Source organism: Trachypithecus francoisi, unplaced genomic scaffold (genome assembly GCF_009764315.1).
Source record: "Trachypithecus francoisi isolate TF-2019V2 unplaced genomic scaffold, Tfra_2.0 Lachesis_group13, whole genome shotgun sequence".
NCBI lineage: Eukaryota > Metazoa > Chordata > Mammalia > Primates > Cercopithecidae > Trachypithecus > Trachypithecus francoisi.
Window position 1 is genome coordinate 21,420,169 of NW_022681458.1, and position 27,730 is coordinate 21,447,898.

The 27,730-nt window shown below is 55.3% G+C and overlaps 1 protein-coding gene and 1 long non-coding RNA gene across 10 annotated transcripts; one reads left to right on the top strand and one right to left on the bottom strand.

The window, feature by feature from the left end:
• Positions 1-3,154: 3,154 nt before the first annotated feature.
• On the bottom strand, positions 3,155-17,400 carry SLC4A3 (solute carrier family 4 member 3). Of its 9 annotated transcripts, none has more exons than XM_033230076.1 (23): positions 16,999-17,400; positions 16,700-16,843; positions 16,162-16,327; positions 15,327-15,604; positions 15,054-15,169; positions 14,404-14,684; positions 12,661-12,809; positions 12,335-12,515; positions 11,767-11,902; positions 11,318-11,501; positions 10,796-10,895; positions 10,171-10,355; positions 9,322-9,547; positions 8,925-9,143; positions 8,366-8,514; positions 7,998-8,192; positions 7,055-7,285; positions 6,601-6,690; positions 5,976-6,142; positions 5,111-5,364; positions 4,509-4,678; positions 4,150-4,323; positions 3,155-3,475 (listed from the first exon to the last, which is right to left on the bottom strand). In XM_033230076.1, the coding sequence occupies exons 2-23, from the start codon at positions 16,748-16,750 to the stop codon at positions 3,398-3,400; spliced, it is 3,780 nt and encodes a 1,259-aa protein (XP_033085967.1). In that variant the 5' UTR covers positions 16,751-16,843; positions 16,999-17,400; the 3' UTR covers positions 3,155-3,397. The 9 variants fall into 9 exon arrangements, with proteins under 9 accessions (XP_033085967.1, XP_033085968.1, XP_033085969.1 ...); XM_033230077.1 differs by having other exon boundaries at positions 3,157-3,475; positions 14,404-14,603; positions 16,999-17,114; XM_033230078.1 differs by having other exon boundaries at positions 3,162-3,475; positions 15,965-16,327; positions 16,999-17,218.
• A 2,429-nt stretch (positions 17,401-19,829) lies between these two features.
• On the top strand, positions 19,830-25,951 carry LOC117094473. The gene is made up of 3 exons (XR_004441561.1): positions 19,830-19,918; positions 22,683-22,861; positions 25,728-25,951. It is a non-coding gene; the product is annotated as an uncharacterized LOC117094473 (long non-coding RNA).
• The last annotated feature ends 1,779 nt before the right edge of the window (positions 25,952-27,730 follow it).

Genomic DNA, 27,730 nt, shown 5'->3' on the forward strand with positions numbered 1-27,730 from the left:
CATGATCATTATTTGAGTCACCTGATAAGATACAAGAAGAAATGTCACACAGGCTGCCAAATGGGACACATTATTGCCACGTTCTGTGCCCTAAAGGAGGGGTCCAGGGCAATCCCAGCAGATGGTCTATGAGCTCTGACAGCCAGACGCTGTCACAAGGGCATCAGATATCTTGAGTGAGCCGAATCCTCAGCATGAACAAGAAAGTGACAGCCGCCCTCTTTGCCCAAAGTAAAAGAATGAGCTAGCACTCCTCAGGGCCTGAGGTGGGCCTGAACTTGTCCGGGGATAATGAAAGCTTTAGGCAGCTGCCCAGGATGTGGCCATAACCCGACTCAGAAAGCAGTAAGGGGCGGGGGAAATGGCGACAGGCTGGATGTCCTTACTGAAGGGCTGGTGCACGTGCACATTCCCAAAGCCACTTCCAGTCCAGAGCAGATGGCAGAGAGGCCGGATATTCAAAAATACAATGGCCTTTGTCCCCTTTTTAGTAACTGTCCTGTCCTACCCCCCAGTGCTGGGCCATCAGGGCCGGCTGGGGCTCCCCTCCACTAACTCTCCTCTGCACCTTGAAGAGGGCCGGAGTTGAGGGCCCCAGCACTCCAAGAGGGGAAGGTCAGAGGCCCGGTGAAGAGAAAGTCAGAGGAGGAAACACCGGCTACAAAGGGCTTCAGGACAAACTCTAAATGTCCCCAAATGACATGCTCTCTGACCAGCCAAGCCCCAGCCCAGGCCCATCGCCTTTCTATGGGTTTGCCGTGTGTCTGGTGTCCCCCGTGTCACACACTCAAGCTGGGTCTCTCTTTCCTCTCCTATCCCCTTGGGTCTGCATCCCTGGCAGACATTTTGGTTGCTGCAGCATCCTGGGTCTTCTCAATCCTCCATGGTCCCCCTGAGTATGTTGGGTGTGTTGGGTGAGCTCAGAATGTTAGCTAACCCTGGCCTCCTGCCCTTCCTAAACGACGGCTGCCCTCCCTTGGTATGGATGTGGTCATCTTTAAATGAGTAACGCTGCCAGGGTGACAAGCAGTTATCACTGGCTGTCATAGAAGCTTTTTTGCCTATTGCTCCGAGGCCTCAAGCCCCAGCTTTGCTGGAGTCCACCGGGACCCACCAGCCGGGACCAGGGCTCATTCCCCGTGTCAGAAGGCCCCGCCCCTCTTCATTTTGCAGTGGAGGAACACGCACAGTTTGCAGCTATTTGCCAAGCAGAGATGACTGACACCATCTGTGTCCAGTGAGGAATCCAGCCTTCTAGACCCACACTGACATTTCCTTGCAGGGGCTGGAAAAAGTGCAGTGTTCCTTCCTGTGGGGTCTAGGAATCCCCGAGACCAAACAGGGGAACCTGACCGCATCCAGGCTGGCAAGGAGAAGCAGGACTCTGGGAAGGAACCAGGGTTCTCACGTACAAAGCCTTTCAACCAAACTTGTCTGAGTGGCCCCTGCCATCTGTGTTTAGAATCTTCTCTGCGCTGGTCCCTTCTAGGTTTTGCGTTTGACCTTGACTTTGTTCCTTGGCAAAGTTCTTTTGAAATTCCACCCAACCTTGGCCAATCTAAACGAAAAGGAATCTTGTCCTCATATACACCAGGGGAGAGGCTAAATGTAGTTAGAGGCCACATGGCACCAGAGACCCAGGGAGCCTAGGTGGACAGGAATAAAACACTTACACCCGGACAATAATCCAGGGCATGTGGAGGACTCTTCTCTTCCTTAGGAACACAACAAACAGCCTCACGGTGGCCTGTCCCTTCTCTCCTGACCAGTTTCGGGGCACCAGCTGTTGACCTGAACCTGGGAGTGTATGATAACCGCACCTGACCGCAGGAACTTAAGCACAGCCTGAGAATGGCCCTGTGTGGCAGGCGCACCTGAATGTATGTTCCAAGCTAGGGAATCCAGGAGTCGCCAACCTGGAGATTCCTTCCTTGTCTACGAGAAACATCTGAGCCCCCGGGCTGTGGAACATGAGCCATAAAGGTAAAGGTCCAGGCCCAAGTCTGGGCTGAATGAAGAACCCCAGGTGGAGGTTGTTAGGGGGAAGGTGCTAAGTGGAAATGCTATAGAAACTGCTTTTTGCAAGCGGTTGTGGTTCCTCCTGCCCCCGCTCACCACCTCTGGACTCTCTCCTGTATGTAAGACTCAGTAAAACCCCATGTCTTGTTTGCTAGTCTGAGTCTCTTTTCCACCTCTTGAGCCTGGTGCCTTCGCCACTGGAGTTGATAGGGGTTCAGCACATCTGGGAGCAAAATTGGAAAAAGAGAAGAAACCAGTAGCACCAGCTCCGGAGGAAATTGCTAGGGGCTGAGGGATCCTCGGCCTCAGAAGCTCTGAGGGGCCCAGAGCTGCAGAACACGGAACCTGCCTGACTGAGCTGGTCTCCCCGGGAGGAACTAGATGCGCTTGAATGGGCGCTCTGAGCTCCGCGGATCCACCAGGTGGCAGTGCTGCTATTCCTCAGTCGGGACAGAGCCTGCAGCACGCGAGAGTAGCCACCAGAGGGCAACGGGGGACGATGCGCTCCTTCAGGCTGGCGGTTGCCTAGCAACTATGACGCAATGGGCTCCCGCTCCCCTCAAGTCTCCCAGGTTATTTCTGGCAAAACTGAGACTGTTGCACAAGGAGTGGCCTCAGGAATCCCAGAACTGCCTCTCTAAAACAGCAGAATCTAAAATGGTCCAGGGTCCCCAAATCCGGCACCACCCTGGCGTCTAGGGGATTGGGCTGCTATCTCTGCTCCTCGGAAGGCCAGAGATCAGAAAAGAAGAGAGACATTTTCCATTCCCTCTGTGGCCCCACAGCCTCTGATTTCCCCAGTGGCTACACGGGAGCAACTTTCTCCCTCTCCCCTCCCTGGTTCTCCCTCTTGCTAAGCAGGAGCTGGATTCATGGGCACGTGACCTTGAGCAGACCTTGAGTGCCCCCACCCCCACTGCCCGCTCCTCGGTGGCACTTGAGGGGGCCTGGGGGGTGATGATAAGGCCCAGCTCTGGCCTTCTGTAGTCTTGATTCTCTCTTTTTCTCCCAAGGACTCTGTCCTTGACTCAAACCTCTCCCTCGTTTTGATGACCCTGAAAATAGAATTCTTCCAATTCCAAATGGATAAGTATGACCTGAGAAACCAAAGATGGAACCAAGAAAGTGAGGCAGACACGAGACAAGGAGTGTGGTTATAATGAGCTCAAAGCCTGTGCCGGTCTGGTCTGTGAAAGGTGAGGCGAGGTCAAAGCCCCGGGCAGAAGTCATGGGGGCCACTCTAGCCATGGCATCAGGAGTGGTTCCAGGCACATCTCTGGGTCCTGAGGAGCCCCCCGGCCCGGGGCTGGGCTCTACCTGAGGCCCAGGTGTCAATCTCTAAGGTCTTGGGGTCTCTGAGGGACACTGTCTTCCAGGGTCACACTGGCATGTGCAGCTCATTGTACTCATCCTGGCCATCCTCATCGAAGTTTGGTTCAGCATCTTCCGAGTCCAGCTGCAGAGGGAACAGAAAGGTTGGGGCAGGTAGGGAAGCATGCTTATCCCCTCCCATTCACCAGCTCCTCCAACCTGCAGTCCTCCCTGCTCCCCGACCTTTCCTGAGCCTCTCTGCAAGTACCATGACCCTGGGTGGCAGCATTGCCCTTGGCCAAAGCCTTCAGGTCACCTCCCAGACCAGATACCTGGCCCCTCCTGGTAATAATAATAATGATTATTACGAAGCTCTTTCCTGAGACTACTTCTAGTTGCTGTGGTACCTTTGTACACCATGTTTGAGTATGGATAAATTGCAAAAAGATATCTTTTCCTCTAGTTGACAAAAACAGGGCTCAGGGTGAACGCCAGTGCCACATCAACCCTGTAGCCTCTCAGCTGGGTGTTTCTGGTCAGGCACCACCTGCACAGCTGTGTGCAGCAGCCCCGTGCCTACTCCCGTACAAAACCACCATCCTGAAGCCTTCACCTGGACTAGCACTTGACCCTCCCAACAGTCCTATAAGGTAGGATCTATGATTACCTCTATAATACAGGTGAAAATAAGATTTCGGAAGGTGAGATAACTTGCAACACAAGTTTCACAACTAACACAACTAGTGGGTGGCCAAACAGAGATTGGAACCCAGTGCCCATTCACCCTCATACTGTTTCCCCAGACCACCACCCCCTTACCGCCTGCAGCTCCCTGTCCTGGAAGAGCCGGGGCAGAAGGCAATGCCTCAGAGGCACCGTGAGCAGCAGCAGGAAGGGAAAGGCGAGTGAGGCCGCCGTGGACTTGACCACCCAGAGCAGTGCAATGCAGCCCAGCTGGATGCAGGTGAACAGGTGCATCCGCCACGTCTTCACCTGAGGGAGCAGCCGGTGGGCCTCGGTGCACAGCATCCCAGCCTGCTCCCACCCACATCGTGGGGAATTTGGCTCCCAGGTCCCACTTTCTCCTTCATATTCATCCCATCCATCGATGCTCCCAGATCCCTCTGGATCCCCTTCCTATCACCCCACTGCCCCACCCCCATGCTTCCTGGCCCTACCTTGGTCACATAGGGCTGCTCAGGATGGTGCTTTGCTGGCATGAGGATGAGCAACAGACGCTGGGACAGCTGGATACCAGACAGGGACGTGACCCCCATGTACAGGAAGATCCCAAAGAGCACAGCCAACGGGATCCGACGCAGCACAGCCCCCATGACGATGGACAAGCCTGGAAGAGGGGACACAGACCCGCCTGACTCTCAGACAGCCCCCATGACGATGGACAGGCCTGGAGGAGGGGACACGGATCTGCCTGACCCCTCAGACAGCCCCCAGGAGGATGGACAGGCCTGAAGGAGGTGATACAGACAGTCTGACCCCTCAGACAGTCACCAGAAAGAGGGACAGGCCTGGTGGGGAGGCGACATGGACCCACTGGACCAATCAGCTTGGCTTTATCACCATGAACAAGAGAAGAGGGAGCAGGACAGAGAGCCTTCCGGGAGGAAGCGGCTAGGGGAGTGTTGGGGAGCAGGTTTAGGAGTCAGATCGAGGGCAACACACAGCACATTGGGAGATTCAGAGTCAAGCCTGGGATAGAGAGGATGTAAGGCCATGGGGCCCAAGGAAGGGGGTGTGCAGGGTGGAGGCAGGCTCTCACCCACAAGGCTGGCGATGAGCACACCAGTGACCCGCTGCTCCCGCACCTCCTGGATCTGGGGCTTGTCACCAGGCGCGATGGCAGTACGCATCACTGTCAACGCATTGACATGGGTGACAGAGCGGACCGTGGCAGCCGTGAGCCAGGGCAACCCAAACAGCCCACAGAGCCCCCCAAGGGAGCCAATGAGGAGCAGGTCCAGGTGGAAACCAGAGCCCTTGAGCAGCCTCCGCGCCTTCTGGCTGACGATAAGCCTGCAGGGAGAAGGTGAGAAGGGGGGTGTGGCTGGCCTGGCAGGGGCAGGGGACAGAGACAGGCACACACAGAGACGAGATGGTAGGGGGAGGACGTGCAGACAACAGTTCTCCCCAGGACTGCCAGCTGCTTCTTTCAAGTTCCCAAATTGAAGTTCTCACATTGAAGCAAATGTGAGCCAAATTCTCATACTGTGAATATTTAAAACACCACAAAAGCCAGATGCCAGATCTTACCACGTTATTGTGGTTTAACCAAAATTAGATACATGTGAGCATCCCTGGGTGCAAGCTTAGACTGCTAGAGTGTTCTGAGCACTGTCAAGTGCCACCCTGCAAAGAGTGGTGGCAACAGATAGACGTCACGTCAAACCATCACGGGGAAACCATGCCCCTGCCCCGGATGCCACTGCTCTCTGCTCCTCCCCCACCTCCTCCTCACCCCTGCCAGCTTCTCCACATACACTCTCTTCCTCAAGGCTTGCCACTAGCTCCCACCCTCCCGGCACCCTGATACTGATAATGATGTCCCCACTATAACCCTGAAACCAAGCCAAGGAGCCAAGGAGCCTGGCCTCGTCCCTCCCACCTCCTCCTCCCATCTCTCTCACGCCGTGATCTGTGTCTCCATGAAGATCAGGATGAGGACGAGGAGGGCGGGGACAGCGGCTGCCACCATCATCCAGGGCGGGAAAGGACGGGCACTGCCCAGGGGTGGGATGAACCATGAGCGCTTATCGGGAGAGGTCACTGAGAGCCCTGTGGGCACAGTCAGCTTCTACATGGCAGGAAAACAGGGTTCAGGGCCACAGCCTCCCCATGCTGGGAAGCCCACCAGGCTGCGTCCCCAGTACCAGGACTTCAGGGAGTTGGGGTGTGAACAGGTTAGGGGGAAATTAGTTTTGTATCCTCCAAAACTCACTGTCCTTCCAAGGATCCAATAGAGGGCAGGGAAATGAAGTGCCTCCTCCCTGAGCCCCAGAGCTTCCGGGGACCTGTGTGGGATACCTGTCACTCTGCTCCCAGCCCCACACCTGCTTCTCCTGGATTCTTCACTCAAGCTCCCTGGGGAAGGCCCTCAGCCAGAAGCCCCAGCCCCACCCCACAGGGCGGCCACTCCGCTGGGAAAGCTGAGTTCAGGCCTGATCCCAACCCCAGGGCTCATGGAGGTGTGTCGCTGGCTCCCTTTCCTGGCCGTGGGGTGAGAGCAGCTGCCACAGGCTGGGGCTCCCTCACCTGCGTGTAGGTGTCTGTGATGGAGTAATCCACCAGGACCATCACCAGGATGGAGATGGGGATGCCAAAGTCCCCGATGATGCGGCGAGCCTTGAGAGGGGCCGGTCGGGGAAGGGAGCAAAAGGTGGAGGCAAGGTCAGCACACTAACCACGAGGCTTGCCATCTCTGGCTCTGCCTGGGTCCAAGCTGGAGTCAGAAGACCTCCCCACCTGCCTCTCAACCCCATAGGTGCCAGTGCAGCCTGGGAGGCTATTGTCTTGATTACACTTCTCTGAGCAAAGGGCAAGATGACACCCAGGGAAGAGGCTTCCAAAGGGGTGAGGGGCTGCCTGGGCTGGGTTTTGGTCCACAGGCTGATCGGGGAAGGGGTGCAGCCTCTCTGGGGAGCTGAGCCTGGCAGTAAAAGCAGGAATTGTGGGACTCTTGGGGACTCCACACCCAGCAGCCACGCACCTTGCCCCCCAGGAAGCGGCTGTTCCTGAACTTGCGCAGGAAGAAGGCGATGAAGAAGGTCCCGAGCATGAGGATGAGTGACAGCAGTGCCGTATTGGGCTGGTTCCTCGGGCTGGGTGGGCCCTCAGTGGGGGGCAGGGCACTGCCATTCGGCTCCAGACCAGCATCCAGGGACCCCTCCAGGGCCCCCTCGGGGGGGTAGAATGGCAGCAGTGGGTGCTCTGTGAACACCTGTGTGTGGATAACAAGGACACCTTGTCACTCACCTGGCAGGTGACCTGATTTCATCGTCATCAGCATACCTGTGAGAGAGAGGGTGGCCCCTTAATACCTGGTCAGACAACAGTAATGCACGGACATCCAGCTGCACCACACACACACAGAACACACAGAACACACACATACAACACACACGACACACAACACCACACACACATAACACACACAAAAAACACAACATACCACATCCACACCACACACACAACATACACACACACAACATGCACACACAGGCACACACACAGGCACACACACAACACACACACCACACACACAACATACCACACACCACACAAACACAACACACAACACATACTCACACACTCACACACACACACTCCTCTACAAAAGATGACCTAAGGACAACCAGCCCCTTAGCACTGACAGCTCCCTCCCCATCACATACCTGTGCAGGTGAGTCCTTATTACTTATTACTAAGCCTCCAACCAGGTGCCTGGAGTCGCGGCCTGGCACCCACCCTCTGGGTCTGACTCCCTCCCCTTCAGTTCAGACCTAGCTTAGGATGTCCCTACAACCCCTCACTCCCAACACAGTCCCTCTCCCTGTCCCTCAGTTTTCCGTACCTCCCCCTCCCATGCTGTCCCCCCCAGGGCAACGTCCACCCCCATCTCTGCCACCCCTAAGACCTCTCTGGACCTCCACCTTGTAGAGCTTGTAGAAGGTCTCATAGATGAAAATGAGTGAGATGAGGAAGGCAAAGATCTCCTGCGTGAAAGGCGAGATGTAGCGGACCAGGAAGCTGCCTTCGGCGGCCACTAGGGCAAGGACGAAGACCACCAGCCAGAGGCCGACCCACACCCGGCCAGTGAGGTACTCCAGGTCCTGGGCTCGGCAGAACTAGGTGGGGGTGGAAGCGGTCATTACCCACAGGTGGCCTGCCCTGGGTGTCCGTGCCCGCTGGAATAGGCAGTGGATGAACTCCAAGGAAGAGGGAGAATGCAGGGACGCATCCCCTAGGTAAGGAAGAGTGTGGGGCAGGATGGATGGAGCAGGGCAAGGCTTCACCTCACCTTGAAGAAGGCTTCCTCAAACACGAGCAGCGGCCCAGAGAAGCCAACCACGAGCAGGGGCTGAGCCCCCAGCAGAGAGAAGAGGACGCCGAGCACAGCGGTGGACACGATCAGCTCGGACACGCCCATCAGCCCCTCGGTCTTCTCTCCTGCGGCAGCACGGGCAGGATGGCCCTAGCCTGGCTCTGTCTATCTGTCCCCTTCCTCATCTAGCTTGTCCTAAACTGGGGCCCCCAACAAAAGCAGAGCAGCCCCTTAGAACGACAGGCAGGGCCCCTTCCATACCCCATTGCTCCCAGACCCTCCCCACTAGCCCCCAAAGGTGATCACTGGATCCCGCATCCCTTACACCTCTCCCACACCCTCTCACTTCATAGCCCCCAAAGGTGATCTCTGGGATTCCCTGATCCAGCATCTCTATAAGGTGCTCACACCTTTGCTAGCACATCTAACCATTGGCCCCTAATGCAATCACACCCAGACCCAGAATCCTGCAAGTGAGACTAGGACCAAAAGTGACCAGAGGAGCCCCTCAATTCCCCAAGCCCCAGTCCCTTACCCAGCAGCCCCCCGAAGGTGATAGCAGGGCTGAGGGCTGCGAAGTAGATGAAGAGCACAGCGGCCACACACTGGGAGTGCAGCGCATCTCGCAGGTCACTGGGGTAGTGCGGGTACCGGCGCCTCACATCCCGCACAAGCCCCCCAAATACCGAGCCCGTCCGCAGCAAGGGGTCATCTTCAGGGGTCGTCTCGGAGCCCCCCAACTCCAAAGACAGTTCTAGGGGGACAAGGGGCTGCTGGGGCACAGACCACTCCCTCTGGCTTGGAGCCCCAGGCTGTTGGGATCGGGGATGCAAAGGACTCCAGGAGTCAGGATGGGGCTGGGGTCACAGCCTTAGGGCCCTGGGATGGGGGAGTGTGTATTGGGGGCACTCAGCACCCCGCAAGGGTCTGACCTTTCCCAGGGGCCGTGTAGCCACCCCGTGTGGTCATCTCAACTTTGGTCTGTTCACGCTCCCGCCGCTTCCTAAGCAGCTCTCGTTGGAAGGCAGCCACGGAGCGTAGCAGGTCGCGGCCCTCCACCTCGGACGGGGGGATCACAATGCTGCCATCCAGGAACTCGCTGATGGCGCTCAGGAGGTCTTGCCGGTCGTCTGCCTGGTAGGCAGCCTCATGAAACAGCTGGGGGCAATGAGAGGGCCAGGACCCTCAGGGACGGCCAAGGGAGCCTCCAGGAGGGAGTCTTGAGGCAGGTGTTGGGCCAGTCCAACAGTGTTGGCTGTTGGAACACTGACACCCATCCCAGCAGGCCAGCAAGCCACTGCCCCAAAGCCCCAGGTGCCCTCCATTCCCCCAGGAGATGCCAGACTTCCACATGCAGCAACTAAAGGGACAACGCCTGGCTGAGGAGAGGCTTCCAGAGCCATTCCAACTGGATCAGCCACACCTTACAGGCTGATAAATATTGTGAACGTTGCCCCTGGCTAAAGGACTCTCCTATCTAATCCCAGGAGAAGCCACAGCAAAGACCAGCGCATCCAGCCCTCCTGATCAAGTCTCAGGTCACATCCAAAGCTCTGGGGTCTGGGCTTTTCCCCTTATGTCGCCAGCCCCACCCACAGCCACAGCTCAGGGCTCTCTCTTCTCCCCTGGGCCAACAGCTCCCCCCACCACCCTCCAGGGCATGGCCTCCACCCAGGGGCCTCTAGCACCCTTGCCTCTATGGGCACCACTGTAGACAATGAGAGGGACAGGGGTAAGCAGGGCCTAGGAGAAGAGGCTTTGAGAGCCAGCATGTGCCCAACCTTGTCAGACATAAGGGTGGCAATGGAGCGCCCAAGCTCGTGATAGTCAGTGCTGGTGTGGCTGGGCCCCAGCATCACGAAGAGGAAGCGGACCGGGACAGGGACCTCAAGCACAGACTCCAGGAGTACAGCCTCATTCAGCCGCACAAAGGCTGCTGCAGGCTGCTCCAAGAAAGGCACACAACCTAGGGGAAGAGGAAAGCATAGGGCGCTGGGCAAAGGGGAGCAGTCAAGGCAGGCCCTGGGACAGCTATCTAGGGCTATCATGGACAGTTGAGCAGGTTGTAAACTGCACAAAGAAACCCCAGTGTAAAGGGGCACTATTCACTTGTGTGTCTATACATTGATTACAATTCACCAACAGATGGAAACTCAGGGTATTAAAGAAGAGTTGCTTTTTTTTCTAATTCCAAGTCCAAGATAGCAGAAAACTGGACAGGAAGCAGGCAGGGGACTACAAAAGAAAGGGCTGGGCTAAGACAGGTTGTGAGGAAGAGCAGGGGCCAGGTGGGAGCCTGGAGGGAGATGGAAGAGGCGGCCTCCAGGCCAGAGCTCAGACAAGCAGGCCCCCAGGAGAGGCACACACATGCTGAAGACCCTGCCCGCCGCGCCCGGCCCTCCTCACCCACAAGCACGACGGTGGCCTCAGCATCTTCAGGGATCTTCTCCAGCAGCTTCAGGCTTTTCCCCCGGTGACCGTCTCCCCCAGGCATGTGGAGGGGCTTCTGAGGACGCAGAACTGGAATAGGGCTGGGACCCAGACTGGAGGCCGTGGCAGGCCCTCCCAGCCCTGGCTCCAGCCCTGGCTCTGAGACCTGCTTCCCTCTCCCAGAGTGGGCAGGTACTGCCCTGTGGCCCCACACTGGGAGCCACCAGCTGGGATGTGAACCCTGCCTCGATGCCCCCCACTACCATCCCAGCCTTATCTCATTTAAACAGCTCCTGTGGGTCTGCCACATCATCACACTCAAAGCTCCTGCATCTCAGGGCAGGGACCCCTCATGCGGGTCTCCACTAGGTCCCCCAATGCCCAGCATGATGCCAGTAACCCAACCTTCCCAATCTATTCAGTGAAGTCATTGATGACCTCAACTGAAACTGGACACCCTCTCAGTCCCCTGGCCCAAGCGAGAGCAAGGGCACTGACCTCCTTGGCGTCAGGGTCATGTGGCCAGAGTGGGGCTGGCTCCCCCAGGTCATCAGCCATGGTAGGCACCGCCCCATCAGGGCCATGGCTCGGGGTTGGGTGATGATTCCCCAGAACCGAGTTCATGCTGGAGCTCGATGGGTTTCGGGGAAAGAAGCCACTGTCCTTGTCATCGTTGGGATGGCTGGAAGGGGCAGGGTGAGGCAGGTGAGGAGGAGAGGCTCATGGTAGACTGAGGTCATGAGGTGAGTAGTGGAGGGTCAGGGCCTCCATCCCTCTGCCTCAGTGTAAGAAGAAACTTTCTAATGATTGAAAGTGTCAAAAGATGGAAATGAGCTCTCTGTCACTTGTGGTATTCAAGCAGAGGCGGGGAGCCACTCAGAAGAGGCTGTGCTCCTGGAAGGGCAGCTGAGCTGGGCAGGCCCCTCCCAGGCACCCAACCCTGGCACCTGTGCTTCAGTAGCAGGGTACGTAGGACGCTGGCCCTGTCCTCCGGGCGGATCTGGTCAGACACAATCATGGTCTCCACCACGAGGTGTGCAATGCCTGGCAGGGTGGTTTGCTCCAGGTCCAGGAGGGCAGCTCCTAGGGGGACAGTCAGGCACAGAGAGGGCACACAGTCCCATCAGACAGGAGAAATCTCCTCCCACTCTGCCTTGCCCCCCAAAAGCATGGGAATGTGCTGGAAGGGCAAAGCGCCCAATGTACCCAGGCGGATACACAGCTCCATATTGCCACAGGTCAGCCACAGAGCGGCTGTGAAAATGGAGCATGGGAATGAGGGCACGGCCCCTCCCCACCAAGGAAGGGGAAACCACTTGTTGACTGACTGCTTGCACCAGATACAGCCCTGCCCCCTGGGGCTCACGGGCTGCCCAAGCAAATGGACCCCACAGTCCCAGGTGGCAGCTGGGTCTTGCCTGTGCCCAGGACTCCAGGGAGTGTTCCTGGGAGCTGAGCAGCCTGGCACAGACTGAAGACGGCATGCAGCCTCGGGTCAGGCCTGGGGGTCCCTACCATGGGCGATGGTCCTCCTGAGCTCCAGAAGGCTACGGAAGGAGAGCGAGGCAACGTGGGGCTTCCCCCAGCGCTCTGTCTCCTCCTCCACGTCCTCCTCAAACTTGATCCAGCGGGCCGTCTCCCGCCAGTGGGGCTCCTGGCTGCGGTCCAGCATCAGCTCGTTCAGCTCCACAAACACCTGGGGGATGTGCCAAAGGTGAGGGCCTGGGGACCAACAAGTGTGGGGAACACGGCGACGGGGCAAGACAGGAGGGCAAGGAGAGGAGGGCTCCAGGGCCAAGGGGCATGAGGAAGCCACAGGCCCACCCACTCAGCATTCTGACCTCATGAGGCCTCCGGTCCAGCTTTTTCTTCTTCTTCTTCCTGCGAAGGATGGGGGCCAGGCCACTGGGACTGCCCCTCCCGCCCTGTGTCCGGGATGGTTTTTTCACTAAGTGTCGCCGCACACCAGGGTTGTCCTCCAGTCGGTGGCCTGCAGAGAAGATGGGCTTAGGGGTCCCACAGGTCCAGCTGGGGGCCACGGGGGTCACGGCCCAGCTCCTTCTGCCTAACCCATCTACTTGGTGAGCTCTATAGTCACCTTCAGGCCATGCCGAAGGGAACCACATAATCCCATGTGGCCACTTCACTGATAAGAACACTGAAGCTCAGAAAGAGGGAAGGACCTCCCCATGGTCACCTGGGACCACCGGCCAACGTGCAATCCAAAGGTAGACCCAGCTCAGCCCACAGCCCCAGCCAGACCCTCCAGCCCCTGCCATGGCCACTGCCCCTCCCTGTCTGGGTCCCATGACTGGCACTGAGTCAGAGTCCCGAGGCACTGAGCCCCCAACACTTCCCATGCACCCTCTCTCAACACCCATGTCCCCTCCCCGAATGTACACAGCCCAGCAGACTCAGGCAGGGCTTCGCTCCCTTCCTCCTGCCTGCCCCACCCAGGCCAGCAGCCCCGTTACTCACAAGTTGGTGGCCGTGCCATGGGGCCCAGCTGGCCCCTGACGGACTCCCACAGGCCACCATCCTCAAAGTCCAGCACAAACATCTCTAAGTCTTCTGAGGCCAGTGAGTCTCGAGGACTGGGGGCTGGATCCCTCCCAAAGCCCCGGCTATTGGCGTACCCAGACCCAGGGCTCAGTGCCCCATTGGGCTCAGGGTCCTCCTCCAGTGGGCTTGTCATTCTCCTGGTGGCCGAAACCTCGGCCCCTGCTCCCTGCCAGACCCCTTGGCTCTCCTACAAGGTGGCAGCCTGGACGGGGTGGCTTCTGTCCAACCAGAGCTGAAGGTGGCACAGCCTCCCGACCCCAACTCCCCACATCCACAAGCCTACTCCTTGCGGCATCCAGCTCCCACCCTGGGTCTGTAAACACGCCCTCCCCCCGCCCCATCCCACTGCTACTGCTGCCATCGGATTGTTCCTGTCCCTGTCCTCAGGCCCTGGCAACTTTCCATGACGTATTGAGCTTAAAGCCCTACCCTTCCCCCCACCCCGCCCACACACTGTGGCTCCGAGGAGGAGGAGGGATCAGTGGTGCCCCTGGCCTGGGCACAGAGCCCCATGGGTGATGACAGGTGGCACAAAAACCAGGGCACTGATAAGATGGAAGGAATGTGCCGAGATCACAGCCAGGCCCAGCCAAGGGTAGTGGGATGGGAGTGAGGGGTCCTGCCACGGGGAGAGGCAGGGGTCCAGAGCAATGACTCAGACTCAGGGCCTGGGTTTGGAGGGGATCAAAGAGCTAGGAGACAAAGAGTTCACCCTGAGAGGAGGGGCCTTGGGGAGGGATACAATGATGTGAAAAAGAGAGCTGCCTTTCTCTAGGGGTGACTCAGAGGACAGAATCAGGACTGAGGCGTGAAGTGTCAGGAAAGGAAATCTCAGCTCTGGCCATCAGAGAGGGTGGCTGGGTGAGGTGGTGAGCTCCCCATCACTGGCCACATCCCAGCAGACAGGGATTCAGAGAGGACTCAGCCCTGAGCGAAGGACAGCTCAGAGCCTCTCCAAGGTCACTCGGAGGCCGGGAGTCCGTCGCAGTGAACCATGGGGGCTGCCACAAGGTCTCACTCACTCTTCATGTCGTCCAGGTCTGCAGAACCCAGCATCTGGGCCTCCGCCTCATCTGTGGGCACCTGCTGCTCTGGGCCACCTGGGTTGCCCAGGGCACTCCCTGGGCACAGTCGCTCCCGCAGGTCATAACTGGCCGATGGGCTCCAGGGCCGGCTTTTCTCCCCAGCGAGTCGGGAGGCCCGGGCCCGGGGGCTGGGGGAGCTGGGGAGGCAACACAGCAGCCTTGGACTTGACAGGGCCAGGTCGGTGGTTCCGTCACCGTCCCTCAGCTCAGAGCAGGGCCTGGAGTAGACCCTGAGCATGAGACCCAGGCCCCTCCTGGGCAGAAAGGACGCTAACCCGAGCCCCCTTCCCATCCCATGGCTCCCCCTTTCCTCCACCTTTCTCCTCATCCTCTCTACTCTGTCACTCTCTCCCGGGAACTCCTAACCTCTTCACTCTGCTCGTCTCTTATTTTCTCTCCCCTTGTTCTCTCATCCTTGTAAATCACAAGGACAGAGAAGGATCCCCAACCCCTCCCATACCCTGCTTCTCTTCTCTCAGGGTCAGAGCTGGGGACACTCCCCAGGGTCAGGAAGGAGGTGACTGCCAGGAGCTCGGGACCCTGCGGCTCTGGGTTGGACCCTGCTGAGTAGAGGCTGCAGCCAGTACCTGCTGGAGTGCTGGGGGCTCTTGTCAGTGCGTGGGCCCACCGAGGGCAGGGGCTTGGTGACAGCAGCCCTCCCAGGGAGGCCTGGACTGTCATCCTCGTCACTTCCAATGGAGAACTGCAGACACAGAATGTGCCCTGGGGCCCTGCCCCAACCTACCATGCAGCCCCCAACCCTACCCAGCCTCACACAAGCCCCAACATGTGCTCCTCCCCTCCTCTCTGCACCCCTCCCTGACCCCTAACCTGCCACCCCTCCAAAGGGAAGCCCCTACCTTTGCCTTCTGTGGGGTCCCTGAGGGTGGGGGCTCCACAGGTTCTGCCTCAGATTCTCCTTCCTCTTCCTCCTCTTCTTCCTCTTCCTCATCCACTCCAGCTCCCCCCTCCTCCTGGATGGGAGGGGTCCCCTCGGAGGGGGGAGCAGAGGTTTTCTCCTTCTTCCTCTTTCTCCTGGTGTGCCGGGCAGAGGTGGGGGGCAGCCGCCGCAGCTTGTGGGGTGGAGGCAGGCGCGCTGAGAGCGGGTGGTGGGTGTGGTGGGATGTGTGCCGGTGAACTGGAGGTGCAGGAGATCCAGTTGAGGCCCCCACAGCAGAAACGGGGGCCCTCCCCACCCGAGGGCACACACCTTCCAGCTCAAGGCTGCAAACAAGGGCACCCTAGTCCTTCCTCCAGGGCCATGACCCCCCAACACCTGTGTCCATGTGCCTGTCATTGATGAGGTCTGGTGGAGTGGGAGAGGGCGGATGGACAGGGAAGGTCATGAAGGGGGCTGGGAGGCGAGACGTGATACAGCAAGGAGGGGAAAGGCAGAATTGGAGGAGCCGAGGTGGGACAAGGAGGGAGTGAGGAGGGGAAGGTCACCGTGGAAGGGCCCAGGCCCAACTCCCTAGATCTCCCCTGGTCTGGGGCCCACCTCCCCTGGCAGGCGGACAGGCGATGGGTGGGGGAGGCAGGATGACTGAACACGGCATGTGGCCCAGCACAGAGTCCAGCACAGTGTCCGGCACAGGATGGCACTGGGTGACCAAGCCCGGAGGTGAGCGCAGTGATGGTGGCGATGAAGGTGATGGTGGCGAGGGCGGCCGCACTAGGGGTCCCCAGGCTACCCACACTCAAAGTCCCGCTCGCTGTAGCTGCGGCTGGGCTTCTCAGGGTCCCAGGCCGGGGGCTTGCTGATGAGGTCCCCAAACCTGCTCACAGCCAAGGTCTTCCCCAAGTCATCGTCCTCCTCCTCCACATCTGGACTTAGAGGGGGCTCCTCCAAGGGCACCCGGACCTGCAGGCCCAGACAGCCTCTGCTAAGGACCCCTGACCCATGAAGGCCCCACAACCACCCCAACTCCAAGCCCTAGTTGGGGGACCTCAGCAGGCTCTCGCACCATCGGGCCCCCGCCCCTTGCTCCCAGACCTGTGTCAGCATCCCAGAAACCACCCTCTCTGGGCTCCCAGAGCTTATAGAAAGAGAGGGCTACCGATCTGGAAAATACCAAAAGCCCCCCTCTTTCTCCATAACCCCCAGCCCAGCTCATCCCTGGATCTGGGGGTGGGGTGGGTCCCGGGGTCTGCCAGAGGACGCCTCAGCCCACCCTAAGGCCCCTCCCCTCTCCCCCGCCCCCATCTCTCCTCCGCCCCCGCGCACGCCGGTCACCTGGGGTAGGGGGGAGGCGCCCCCGGGCGGCGGGATCACTCCGTTGGCCATGGCCGGGTAGGCGGCTGGGGATGCTCTCGCTCACTAAGGGACCCGAGACCCGGGTGAGAAGGAGGGGCCACTGAGGAGGCCTAGCGGGGAGCCCTGGGGGAGGAGGGCGGGGTCAGGTTCCTTGCGCTGGCGCCCCCCCACCCGGGAGCCGGATCCACGCTCCCGGCCCAAGCGCCCCTCCGAGGCCCAGCCACGCCCGGGACAGCCCGGGTCCCCCGCCCTGCTCGGCGCGCCCCGCCTCGCGGTACCTCAGGGCTCCGGTGCCTGCGAGGCCCAGGCGGGCCGCCGCGCCCCATGTCCCCCGCGCTCGCTCCGGAGCGCAGCCGCGACTCCCGTCCGGCCTCTCGCAACGCAGAGCCGGGCTGGCCGGGCGGACGCAGGCGCCGGAGCCCGCAGCCCGCGGCTCCACCTCCTCGCGCTCCGCTCAGCACCTCCGCCGCCGCCGCCGCCGCCGGGCCGCACAATGGGAGCGGGCGGGCAGTGACTCACCCCGCCCCGGCCGGGGCGGCCCCCACGCGCGGGCCCCGCAGCACCCCACCTGCCCGCGCGCCCCTTCTCCAGGCGCCCCACGCATGGCTGGGGTCGGGGGCGCTGCCCGAAATTCCCACAATCCCCCAGACTCGCTCCCCCACCCTGCTTTTAACCTCCCCTCCCCTCCTGAGCCCAGGAGGCCACCCCCCTCCGCAGACACAGGCCCCTCCAGTCTTGGGAAAGGAGCTCACAGACCCCTGGAAGCACCCACCACCTCCCCTTTCAGTTCCACTACAGCCTTGCCCCTCAAAGTCCTGGCTTCTGTCGCCCGGCACCACCCAACGTTTGACCTTGACACAGTACCTCCCCTCCTCCGGCCTCAGCTTCCCCAACTGTAGCAAGAGGGGCCTGCAACAGGGGTGTTCCAAAGTTCTCTCCACCTCTAAAATTTTATGGCTTCGTTTCCACATTTCCTCTCCCTTCTCCCCCCATCCCTGAGATCACATCTCATTTTCCAAGGGCAAAAGGCCTTTCGAAGGAGCTTCTGGACCCCAATCGGCCCCTATCCTGAGATCAATGAAACTAGACTTCTACACAGTGCCATGCCCCTACCGCCCTGTGACCTTGGTACTTTACCCTGTCTGACCCCTGGCCTCATCTAGACCTCAGCTCAACCCAAGGAAAGATTTTCTGTGTGCATAGCCTTCCAAGGGGAAGGTAGCTAGGATCTGTTGGACGCCCACATTGTCTTGTGTGTGCTCACAGCCCTGTGCTAGCTAGGTAGGCCCTCTCCAGACTGGCTGCCTTGTCTCGGGCATAATAATAAGAGGAGCTGTTATGATTCCCATTTGGTCAGCAGAGGACAGTGGAGACTCAGGGAGGCTCGTTACCTGCCATGATCACAGCTGGAAAGCAGGCTGCCGACAGGTTTGGGCATCATTATCCATGTATTGAAGGTGACTCTCCAAACCACAAACAAAAGTTTTAACTGAAAGAGATGTGCTGTCCTCCTAAGTCTCACAGGGTGAGTCCCAAGGTGGGAATTCCTAGGGTGGGAATCAGCTGTGCCCAGGCAGAGCATGTGAAGTGTGCCCCAAAACCCAGAATGGGAGACCCAGCTGTTGGGGGTTGAATTGTATCCCCCAAAATTTATACGTTGAAGTCCTAACCCCTGGTACATCAGAGTGTGCCCTTATTTGGCAATAACATTCTTGCAGATGTTAAGATAAGGGTGAACTCCTCATCCATGATGACTGGTGTTCCTATGAAAAGGGGAAATTGGCCAGGGGCAGTGGCTCACACCTGTAATCCCAGTACTTTGGGGGCCTGAGGCAGGTGGATCACCTGAGGTCAGGAGTTCGAGACCAGCCTGGCCAACATGGTGAAACCCCATCTCTACTAAAAATTAGCTGGTGTGTTGGCGCACGCCTGTAATCCCAGCTACTTGGGAGGCTGAGGCAGGAGAATTGCTTGAACCCAGGAGGCGGAGGTTGCAGTGAGCAGGGATCATGCCAGTGCACTTCAGCCTGGGTGTCAGAGCAAGATTACATCTAAAAATATATATATATTATATATATTGTATATTGTATATTATATAATATATAGTGTATATTGTATATTATATAATATATAGTATATATTATATATATACACACACACACATGTGTATATATGTAAGTAAAAAGGGGAAATTTGGACACAGAGATGTGCATTCAGGGAGAACGCCTTGTGAAGACTGGAGTTATGCGGCCACAAGCCAAGGAACTACCAAAGCTGGGAGAGAGGCCTGAAACAGATCCTTCCCTACTCCCTTCAGAGGGAGCCTAGACCTGCAGACACCTCTGTGTCTGGCTTCTAGCCTCCAGATCCGTGAGACAGTAGATTTTCATTGTTCAAGCCACTTGGTTTATGATTCTGTGTTACAGTAGGCCTAGCAAACTAGAGCTATCCCAATTCTTTATTCCTCTGAGCCAGGCAATGTGGTTCCAAGTCCCTACCTTGAATTTTGTTTTGGTAGGGCCTTCACGTCCTTAGAGATACTCAAGAGCCTTGGAATCTTTCCTAGGGCTCTGGTCTTCAATCCACCTCGACATTGTGTTCCCAACCCTGCTCCTCTAGCCTGTAAAGTCAGACAGCAGTTATTTTAATACTGAGACAGCCTGAGAAGGGTCTTGCCACCAGGGAGCCCTGGTGTACATCCATGTACATCCTGCACGCCAAGATGCCATAAGGGTATCATAGGACTCACCCCTCTGAGGCTCCACCCACCCCAGGGAGTATGCTGAGCACAAGTCCTCATCTTTTGGGAGCCCCAGACCCCCATCCTTTCAGTTGGAGACTCCCGCACCCCACCCAGAGTCTGCGGCTTCATTCTCTACCCTTACAGACCTTCCTCTCTCCTCCACCCCTCTGAGACGACGGAGCAAAATCTCCCCTTGAAGAGCCTTTAGAAACCCATGTTTATCTCTTTGTTTCTAGGCTGGGGGCAGTAAGATGATGCTGACACCCACCAAGTTGTTTCGTACCAACTCATCCTATTAGACATAAACGCATGCTTTTGTTAGGCCTGCTCTCCTCTCTGACATCCTGCCTGCAGCGCACCTGTAATCGTCAGTCCCCTACGGTGTGTTCCCGATGGGGTCTTCATTTCTGTGACAAAAGAGCACTCCTTTCTTGCACAAAGGATGGCCACTCTGGGTATGTGTCAGCTTCTAGCTTAGAGTCTGTAGACACTGAAATGGTGACAGGAAAGGTGACAGCAAAGGCTGAAGCCAGCCAACAGGCCAGCTCCGAGCAGTAGCCAACTGTCACACCCTTCCCCACGGTCCAGTCTCACAGGAACATCCCCACCCTGCATGCTGGCACCCCAGTACACTTGTCTGCACGTGCAGCAGCACTACAGCCTGTCCCTTAAGTCCAAGGGAGCAGGAGCCATCCTGCCACACCACCCAGATGTGGAGGCAAAGCACATCGTTCTCTGGGCTCCCCATGAATGGGCCAGAAGCACTCGGGTGGATTCCTCTCATGCTGTTACCTGAAATCACTCTGCAAGCCCAGCATGCTGGGAACTAGACCAGTATGGCAGATTTGTCACAGATTTGTGACAGATTTGTCATCTGTGGCCATCCAAATCTTTGAAAACCCACTTTTACATTTTGATCATTTCTCCTAAGTCCTCTCTTGCCAAGGTAGAAGCCAGAAAACCCTTGCAGCCAGGGCACAGATACCGACCTCGGTTCCACCAGTCAGACTCACCTGTGCAAGACCTGAATTTAGAAGTGAGCAACGTGCACAGGAGACTCAGACTTCTGCAGGCATGGAAGGCGGAGAAGTTCTCGTGTTATGGCTGGTCATTAGTCGCTGCTCTCTATTCCTCCCCAGAATACTACCTAATCCTCATTATTTTTTAATAAATTCCTTTCCAGCTTAAAGTGGCTATTGTTTGCAACTAGGCATCCTGACTGCTAGAATCAGGGGAATGGGCTCTAAGTCCAGGTCATGGGATAAGCAGGCACCAGACATTAGTGGTGCCAACATCAAGGAGCTGGCAGAGAGGATGTGAGGGAATGGCCCTCCTGTTAACAGGCCTGGGTAGCCCCTGCCTCTCTTATGATTACTGTGTCTTTCCCTATCGTCTCCATCCTGTACTCTTAAGGATAACAACAATGATAACTTCATTATTTTAAATGCAGGTAGTGCTTCCTGGCTTACAAGCCACTTTAATATTCATATTTTCATTGGTTCCTCACAACAACCCTCTGTGGTAGAACATCTCAATCCCATTTGACAAGTGAGAAAAATGAGGCTTGGGAAGTTTAATTGGCTTGCCCAAGGTCTAAGGCTCATAGGCAACATGGCCAAGAAGCAGATGCACGGGCTTCAGGCTTTACATCTAATGTTTATCCCCATATACCACAGTACCTCCCCGCACCATGTCTTTTTTTTTGAGACAGAGTCTCGCTCTGTCACCCAGGCTGGAGTGCAATGGCGCGATTTCAGCTCACTGCAACTTCTGCCTCCCGGGCTCAAGTGATTCTCCTGCCTCAGCCTCCTGAGTATCTGGGACTACAGACTGGCACCACACCTGGCTCATTTTTGCAATTTTAGTAGAGATGGGGTTTCGCCATGTTGGCCAGGCTGGTCTCGAGTTCCTGACCTCAAGTGATCCACCTATCTCAGCCTCCCAGAGTGCTGCCATTACAGGCGTGAGCCACCACGCCCAGCCTCCCCCACCAGGTCTTGATGCCTCACACAACTGTTAGACTTTCCATGCCATGGGCACAAACTGAAATAGACCACTAACTTCCCGGATTGACTTTTCAAGGAGACTGCATCTTTGCGACTAGTGTCTGTATGGGGGAGTAGTTAAACGTGAGACTGCTAGAGCCAAGCAGCCTGAGTTCATAGCACAGTTCTACCACTTGACAATTGTGTGACTTTGATCAAGTTATTTGCTCTCTCTGGGACTCAGATTGCCTATCTGTAAAATCGCAATAATAACAGGGTTGTTGAGAGGATGAAATGAGTTCCTTTGTATAAAAGAGTGACTGGCCTATAGTAAGTGCTCAGCACTGTTAGCTAGTTTCAATACTACTACAAATCTAAGAGACAAAAGTATGAAAAAGTCCTCAAATAACTTGCAGTGTAAAAAATGGTGAAATGTACACACGTAAAATAAGCAAAAGCTTGCCCTTACCAGAGCAATAATTCTAAGAGCCATACTAAAGATGACAATTGCAAACTCTAAGAAGGCGGGGAGGTCCAGAATGAATTTTACCCCACCAGGGTAGATTGTGACACTCTTTGGTCATGGACCAGTCTTTGCCTTGGTAACCCTAACTTGGCAGGCTAGAGAGTTTCTGGAATAGAGCAGGGTATGGGTTGAGCTAGCCCCAGTTTCACTTAGACTCTTGTGAAAAGTATCTCCCTGCTCCCCAGAGCAGAGCACCCAGTGCCATTTGCTGCTGACTGGCCTGGTGGTGAGTAAGACATTATTTTTACACAAGAGATAACATGGCATTGAGAAAGAGCCCAGACTCTGGAGTTAGAGATGCTATATATAAAATGCCAGTTCAATGCTTGGCACAAAATAGGTGCTCAATAAATGACATTCTTATTATTTACTATTGTTGTTACTCTGCAGTGGTTTATCCCGTTATAATTTATGGGTTGCTTGGTAAATTTGGACTCAGCTTTTAAATAGATCCAATCTCAGGACAGCACCAATGTCCCTGAAGTTTCTCCCACCCCTGCAGACTCCACCTTCCAGCTCCCGTCTTTACTGATGTATTTGATTTATTTGGCTAACATAGAATTTTGAGATATGGATCTATGTCGTTGCATGCTCCTCTTCTGGCCCTACCCAAGCAGGTAGCCTGCTTTGAGTTTTGTTATTTGGGGCGAATGGGTAGGACAGAAAGCAGAAATCCCCTACGAGCCCTTCTGCCTTTTGTTCTTCTAGAGCCAACGCTTTAGGGAACCAAGGGAGGTTTGTGAAGGAAGAAAGAGGAAGAGGGTTAGCGGGAGAGACAGTGTCTTGGCTGGAAGATGGGGAAGGAGTGGAGGAGCAGACCCTTTGACCTCCCCAATCAGCAAAGCAGGAGGGTCTCCAAGATGTAGAGAGGGGAGAAAGTGAAGTTGGTAAGTCCTGCTAACCCTGTGGGATGGGCGCTTGAAATAAAATGAGGCTGTTTTGCGAATGTCGTAAAGTAACACTTCACGCACCCAGTGTGTAAACTGAAGCTCACACACTCACTCAGAACTCCATGCCAGGTTGCGTATATATTGGTGAAAAAATCCTGGTCCCTGTTCTTGGGCACCTTGAAGACAACAAACAAGCAAATACAATGTATAATTAAGATACATGGCAACGGCCATGAAGGGAAAGGCCCGTTACAGCGAACATTCAGGAAGCAGAATTAGGGACATCTCGGTAAGGAGGTGACAAAGAGGAAAAACCTGAAGGGAACGAAAGAACTGGCCATGCCATGAAGGGTGAGTTGGAGAAGTGGGGAGAGGAGAACATTCTAGGCAAAAGGAAGAGCCTGGAAAGGCCCTATGGCAGGAAAGAATAGTCTGCCTGGATATTTAGGTGATCTGGTTTGTGTTTTTCTGGAAGAATGTGGTTTCCCTGGAAGTTGGTGCCACAAGGAGATGAATAGAAAAGGACTGAAGGTCAGGAACGGTGGCTCACGCTTATAATCCCACCACTTTGGGAGGCCAAGGTGGGTGGATCACCTGAGATCAGGAGTTCAAGACCAGCCTGATCAACATGGTGAAACCCCATCTCTGCTAAAAATACAAAAATTAGCTGGGCCTGGTGGTGCACGCCTGTAATCCCAGCTACTCGGGAGGCTGAGGCAGGAGAATCGCTTGAACCCGGGAGGCAGAGCTTGCAGTGAGCTAAGGCTATGCCACTGCACTCCAGCCTGGGCGACAGAATGAGACTCCAGACAAAAAAAAAAAAAGGAAAGAGACTGAAGGGTGAAGCAGGGTGGGCACTCTGGAAGACCTGAGAGGCAACCCAGTTGAGAGGAAAGGGCACAGATTCCAGGCAGATGGCCCAAGTTTGACATCTAGTATCCCCTTGGTGAGATTCCCTGTATTGAACCTGAGCCTCAGCTTCCTCACCTGTGAAATGGAGATCACACTTTTCATTCAGGGTGGTCATACTGAGTGAAATAACGTGAATGAAATTATTAGAGCAGGTGCTCAGAAACAGTCACTATAGCAATATTCTCCTACTGTAACCTTACCCAGCCTTCACGACCACCTCCAGGGCACCTTTCCCCATTCCCTCCCTGGACCAGAAGCTCCTTGAAGGCAGGAGGGTGTCTGATTCATCCTTGGATCCCTGCCCCCATCTTCTCACATACAGCCTGGCACATTCTAAGAGCTCAATAAACGTCTGTGGAATTGAAAGCAAGTGCACAAGTAATTATAGTAACTGGTAAACTGAAGAATGTTTTTGTGGAGAATGGAGAAGTTGCTGAGTCCAAAACAATCAAATGACAAAGATGGGTCAAAAGAACAACACCTATGCTATGGTTCACTCCTGTCCCCAGAAGCATCTGAGGACATATCCACTTAGAAACACATTAAAATGCAGGCTTTTTTTTTTTTTTTTTTTTTGAGACGGAGTCTTGCTCTGTCGCCCAGGCTGGAGTGCAATGGCACTACCTCAGCTCACTGCAACCCACTTCCCGGGTTCAAACAATCCTCTCTCCTCTCCTCTACTCTCCTGAGTGCTGGGATTACAGGTGCCCGCCACCACGCCTGGCTAATTTTTGTATTTTTAGAGATGGGGTTTCATCATCTTGGTCAGGCTGGTCTCAAACTCCTGACCTCAGGTGATCCATCTGCCTCAGCCTCCCAAAGTGCTGGGATTACAGGCGTGAGCCACCGTGCCTGGCCCTTCCCTCTTTTGATTACAAATAGAATTTCCAGGCAACAAAGCAGCTTGTGATAAGTAATAGGCAGGGGGTTTTTTTGTTTTGTTTTTTGTTTTTGAGATGAGGTCTCGCTGTGTTGTCCATGCTGGAGTGCAATGGTGTGATCTCAGCTCACTGCAACCTCCGCCTCCCGGGTTCAAGCAATTCTCCCTGCCTCAGCCTCCCAAGTAGCTGGGATTACAGGCACCCACCACCACGCCCAGCTAATTATTTGTATTTTTAGTAGAGACAGGGTTTCACCATGTTGGCCAGGCTGGTCTTGAACTCCTGACCTCAGGTGATCCACCCGCCTCAGCCTCCCAAAGTGCTGGGATTACAGGCATGAGCCACCGCGCCCAGCCTAGGCAGGTTTTTAACCAGCACTTATTTCATGTTTTATGGACCACATAGTACTTCCACATACATGATTACACACAACAATTTTGTGAATTAGGTAAGTTACTAATCAGTCTCATCCTCATGCGGTAGATGAGGGAACAAGCGTGAGCACTTTTGTGATTAAATATGTAGCCACAAAACTAAGGCATAACCCTGGATCTTTAGAGCTAATTCCACCGTGTCTTTTCCTATACCACAACCACACCACACCACCCCTTGAGTAGATGAATAGATAGATGTGAAATAGTGCATGTACTCAGTGATGGGCAAAACATCACACACAGAACCATGGCTGAATTTTCAACCGCAGCCAAGCAATCTGGGTAGGGTCTCTTCAGAAGCTACCACAGCATCTTGACAAGGGTGGAGGATGTCACCCCGTCCTCCATGTGGCAAAGACAGCCCCTCTCCTACAGAGAAAAAGAGACAGGTCTGTTGAGCTGGCCTTCTCCCTGCTTCTGAAGTATTAGTAACGGAGTTTTCTATCACTTAGTTAAGTCACTAACCCCCATAGGGCCTTATATAAATTTTTAAATATAATTTTTGAATCTATAATAGAGAGTTTTTAATTTTTCTAAGTATAAAAAAAAAACCCTCAATACCACCTCTGTGCCCCTTCCTCCTCATCCTCATCTTCATTCCCCACCACCAATTTCCTGCTTCTCCCTTGGATTTAGTTTCAGGTGAGAGGATCCCTTCTCTCCACTGCTTTCCAGGAGCCAGAGGTCTGCGTCCTTCATGCCAGCAACCCCAAGGCCAAACAGAGGCCAGGGGATCAATAAGCACTTGCTGGAGGGGAAAGGCCAGACTGAATGGAGGAATCGATCTCTGGGAGTTGTCCAGGGTCGAGGGCCTCCTACTGACACCTGTGCTGAGCGCCAGTGGGAAATCAGTCGCCTTTGCTCAGAGGGTGGAAGGGTCAGAGGGGCAGGTGCACCTGGGGCACCTGCTCCTAGTTAGGTGCAGAACTAAAGGGACAGACACCTCCAGGAGTGGTGATGACCTCACCCTTGACCTCTGTCTTCTGCATCACTGAAGAAAGAGCATTTTTGCATAAAGACTGCAGAAGACCCCACTGCACTGTTCTAGAAAACAAGGTGTTCACAGAGATGATAAGCACAAAGAAATGGAAGGAACTCCTCTTCCAACTCCCTGCCTCACACTTCTCTACCAATCACCCTGAGTGACTGGAGATTATTCTGCCCCATCTGCACCATGGCCTGATTTGACCCGACTTGGGGAAGTGCCTACAAACAGGCCTGGTGTGAAGGGCAGGCTCTGGCCAGGGAAAGGCGTTCCTCAGGACCAGCACTAGCGCCTGTTTGCAGATGGTCCAAACTCACTGACCGAGAAGGGGGTGTGCACGTTGCCAAGAAAGTGGACTTTTTTTGGGAAGTTTTAATTTGCTTCAATTAAAAATTGAGGACAGTTCTAAGCAAAACAGAAGTAGGTGAATTTATTTTCTGGGCCTCTGCACAGATCTTTCTGGGCCCCCAGCCTCTGCAGGCATTTCCAAGGGGCCTCTACCCCAGCCAGCATTTCCCAGCTAGCCAGTTCCATAACTCCTACCATTTCCTCCCCACTCTCCCACCAAAGCAGGCCAGACCTGCCAGGGAGAAACTAATCTTAGAAATCAATCTTTTTGTGTGTGTGTGAGATGGAGTCTCACTCTGTCACGCAGGCTGGAGTGCAGTGGCGCGATCTCGGCTCACTGCCAGCTCCACCTCCCAGGTTCACGCCATTCTCCTGCCTCAGCCTCCCAAGTAGCTGGGACTACAGGCGCCCACCACCACCGCTAATTTTTTGTATTTTTAGTAGCGACGGGGTTTCACCGTGTTAGCCAGGATGGTCTCAATCTCCTGTCCTCATGATCCGCCCGCCTCTGCCTCCCAAAGTGCTGGGATTAGGCGTGAGCCACCGTGCCCGGGCCAATGTTTGCCTGGGCCGATCTTTTTTTTAAATGGAATTGAGTGGCTTAATTACCCTTTTCTGGGGAAAATTGTGTACATGCACTGAGATTTCTGAGCAGATACACAAAAAATGGGTAAGCATGCTTGAATCTAGAGTTAGGGCGTCAGGCATATGAGAGCAACTCACTACATTCTTAAGTGCAGTGTACATTTTTTTTTCCTGTATATATTATCTTTTAAATAAATTTTAAATAATTTTAAATAAATGTAAAAGTACAGGATTTTCAATGACCCCTTTTCATTTTTAAATACTTCACCCCATGGATTTAAGAGATGTAGTGGCCTGGTTAGGCCAGGCAACCCTTCCCACATCCTTTCCAGGCTGAAGTCCCCGGTGACACAGCCCCAGTCCTGCTGTCCCACCAAGCAGTGGGGTTACAAAGTGACCAAGGCCATAGGCCTGACAGAAAAGTGAGCTGGATTAATCACTCTGCCTCACTTCGGAACAGGAACCAAGAACCATGGCCTCTTTGCACAACTGCGTGGCTGCAATGATTTCCATTGTGTTCATTCTTTGATACAAGAAACAGATCTCAGCCCAGCTCAAGTTGGAATCAGGGTTTGTTTAGTTGGAACTCTTGGTGGTTCATACTTGCTTCAAATTATCTTAAGCCAGAAAAACGGGGCGGGGAGGGCATCCTTTTTTTAGCTTATGTTACCTGAAATCACAGGGGTTTCTGTCTTTGCGTACAACTAGACCCAGGGGCTTC

Coding starts and splice junctions, on each gene's coding strand:
- SLC4A3 (XM_033230076.1), bottom strand. CDS start 16,750: ATGGCCAACGGAGTGATCCCGCCGCCCGGGGGCGCCTCCCCCCTACCC. Junction 9,144..9,321: donor CTACACGGCCCCTGGGAAAG/GTCAGACCCTTG, acceptor TTGTCCCCCTAG/AACTGTCTTTGGAGTTGGGG. Junction 6,691..7,054: donor GCCGCTTCCTGGGGGGCAAG/GTGCGTGGCTGC, acceptor GCCCCTCTCAAG/GCTCGCCGCATCATCGGGGA.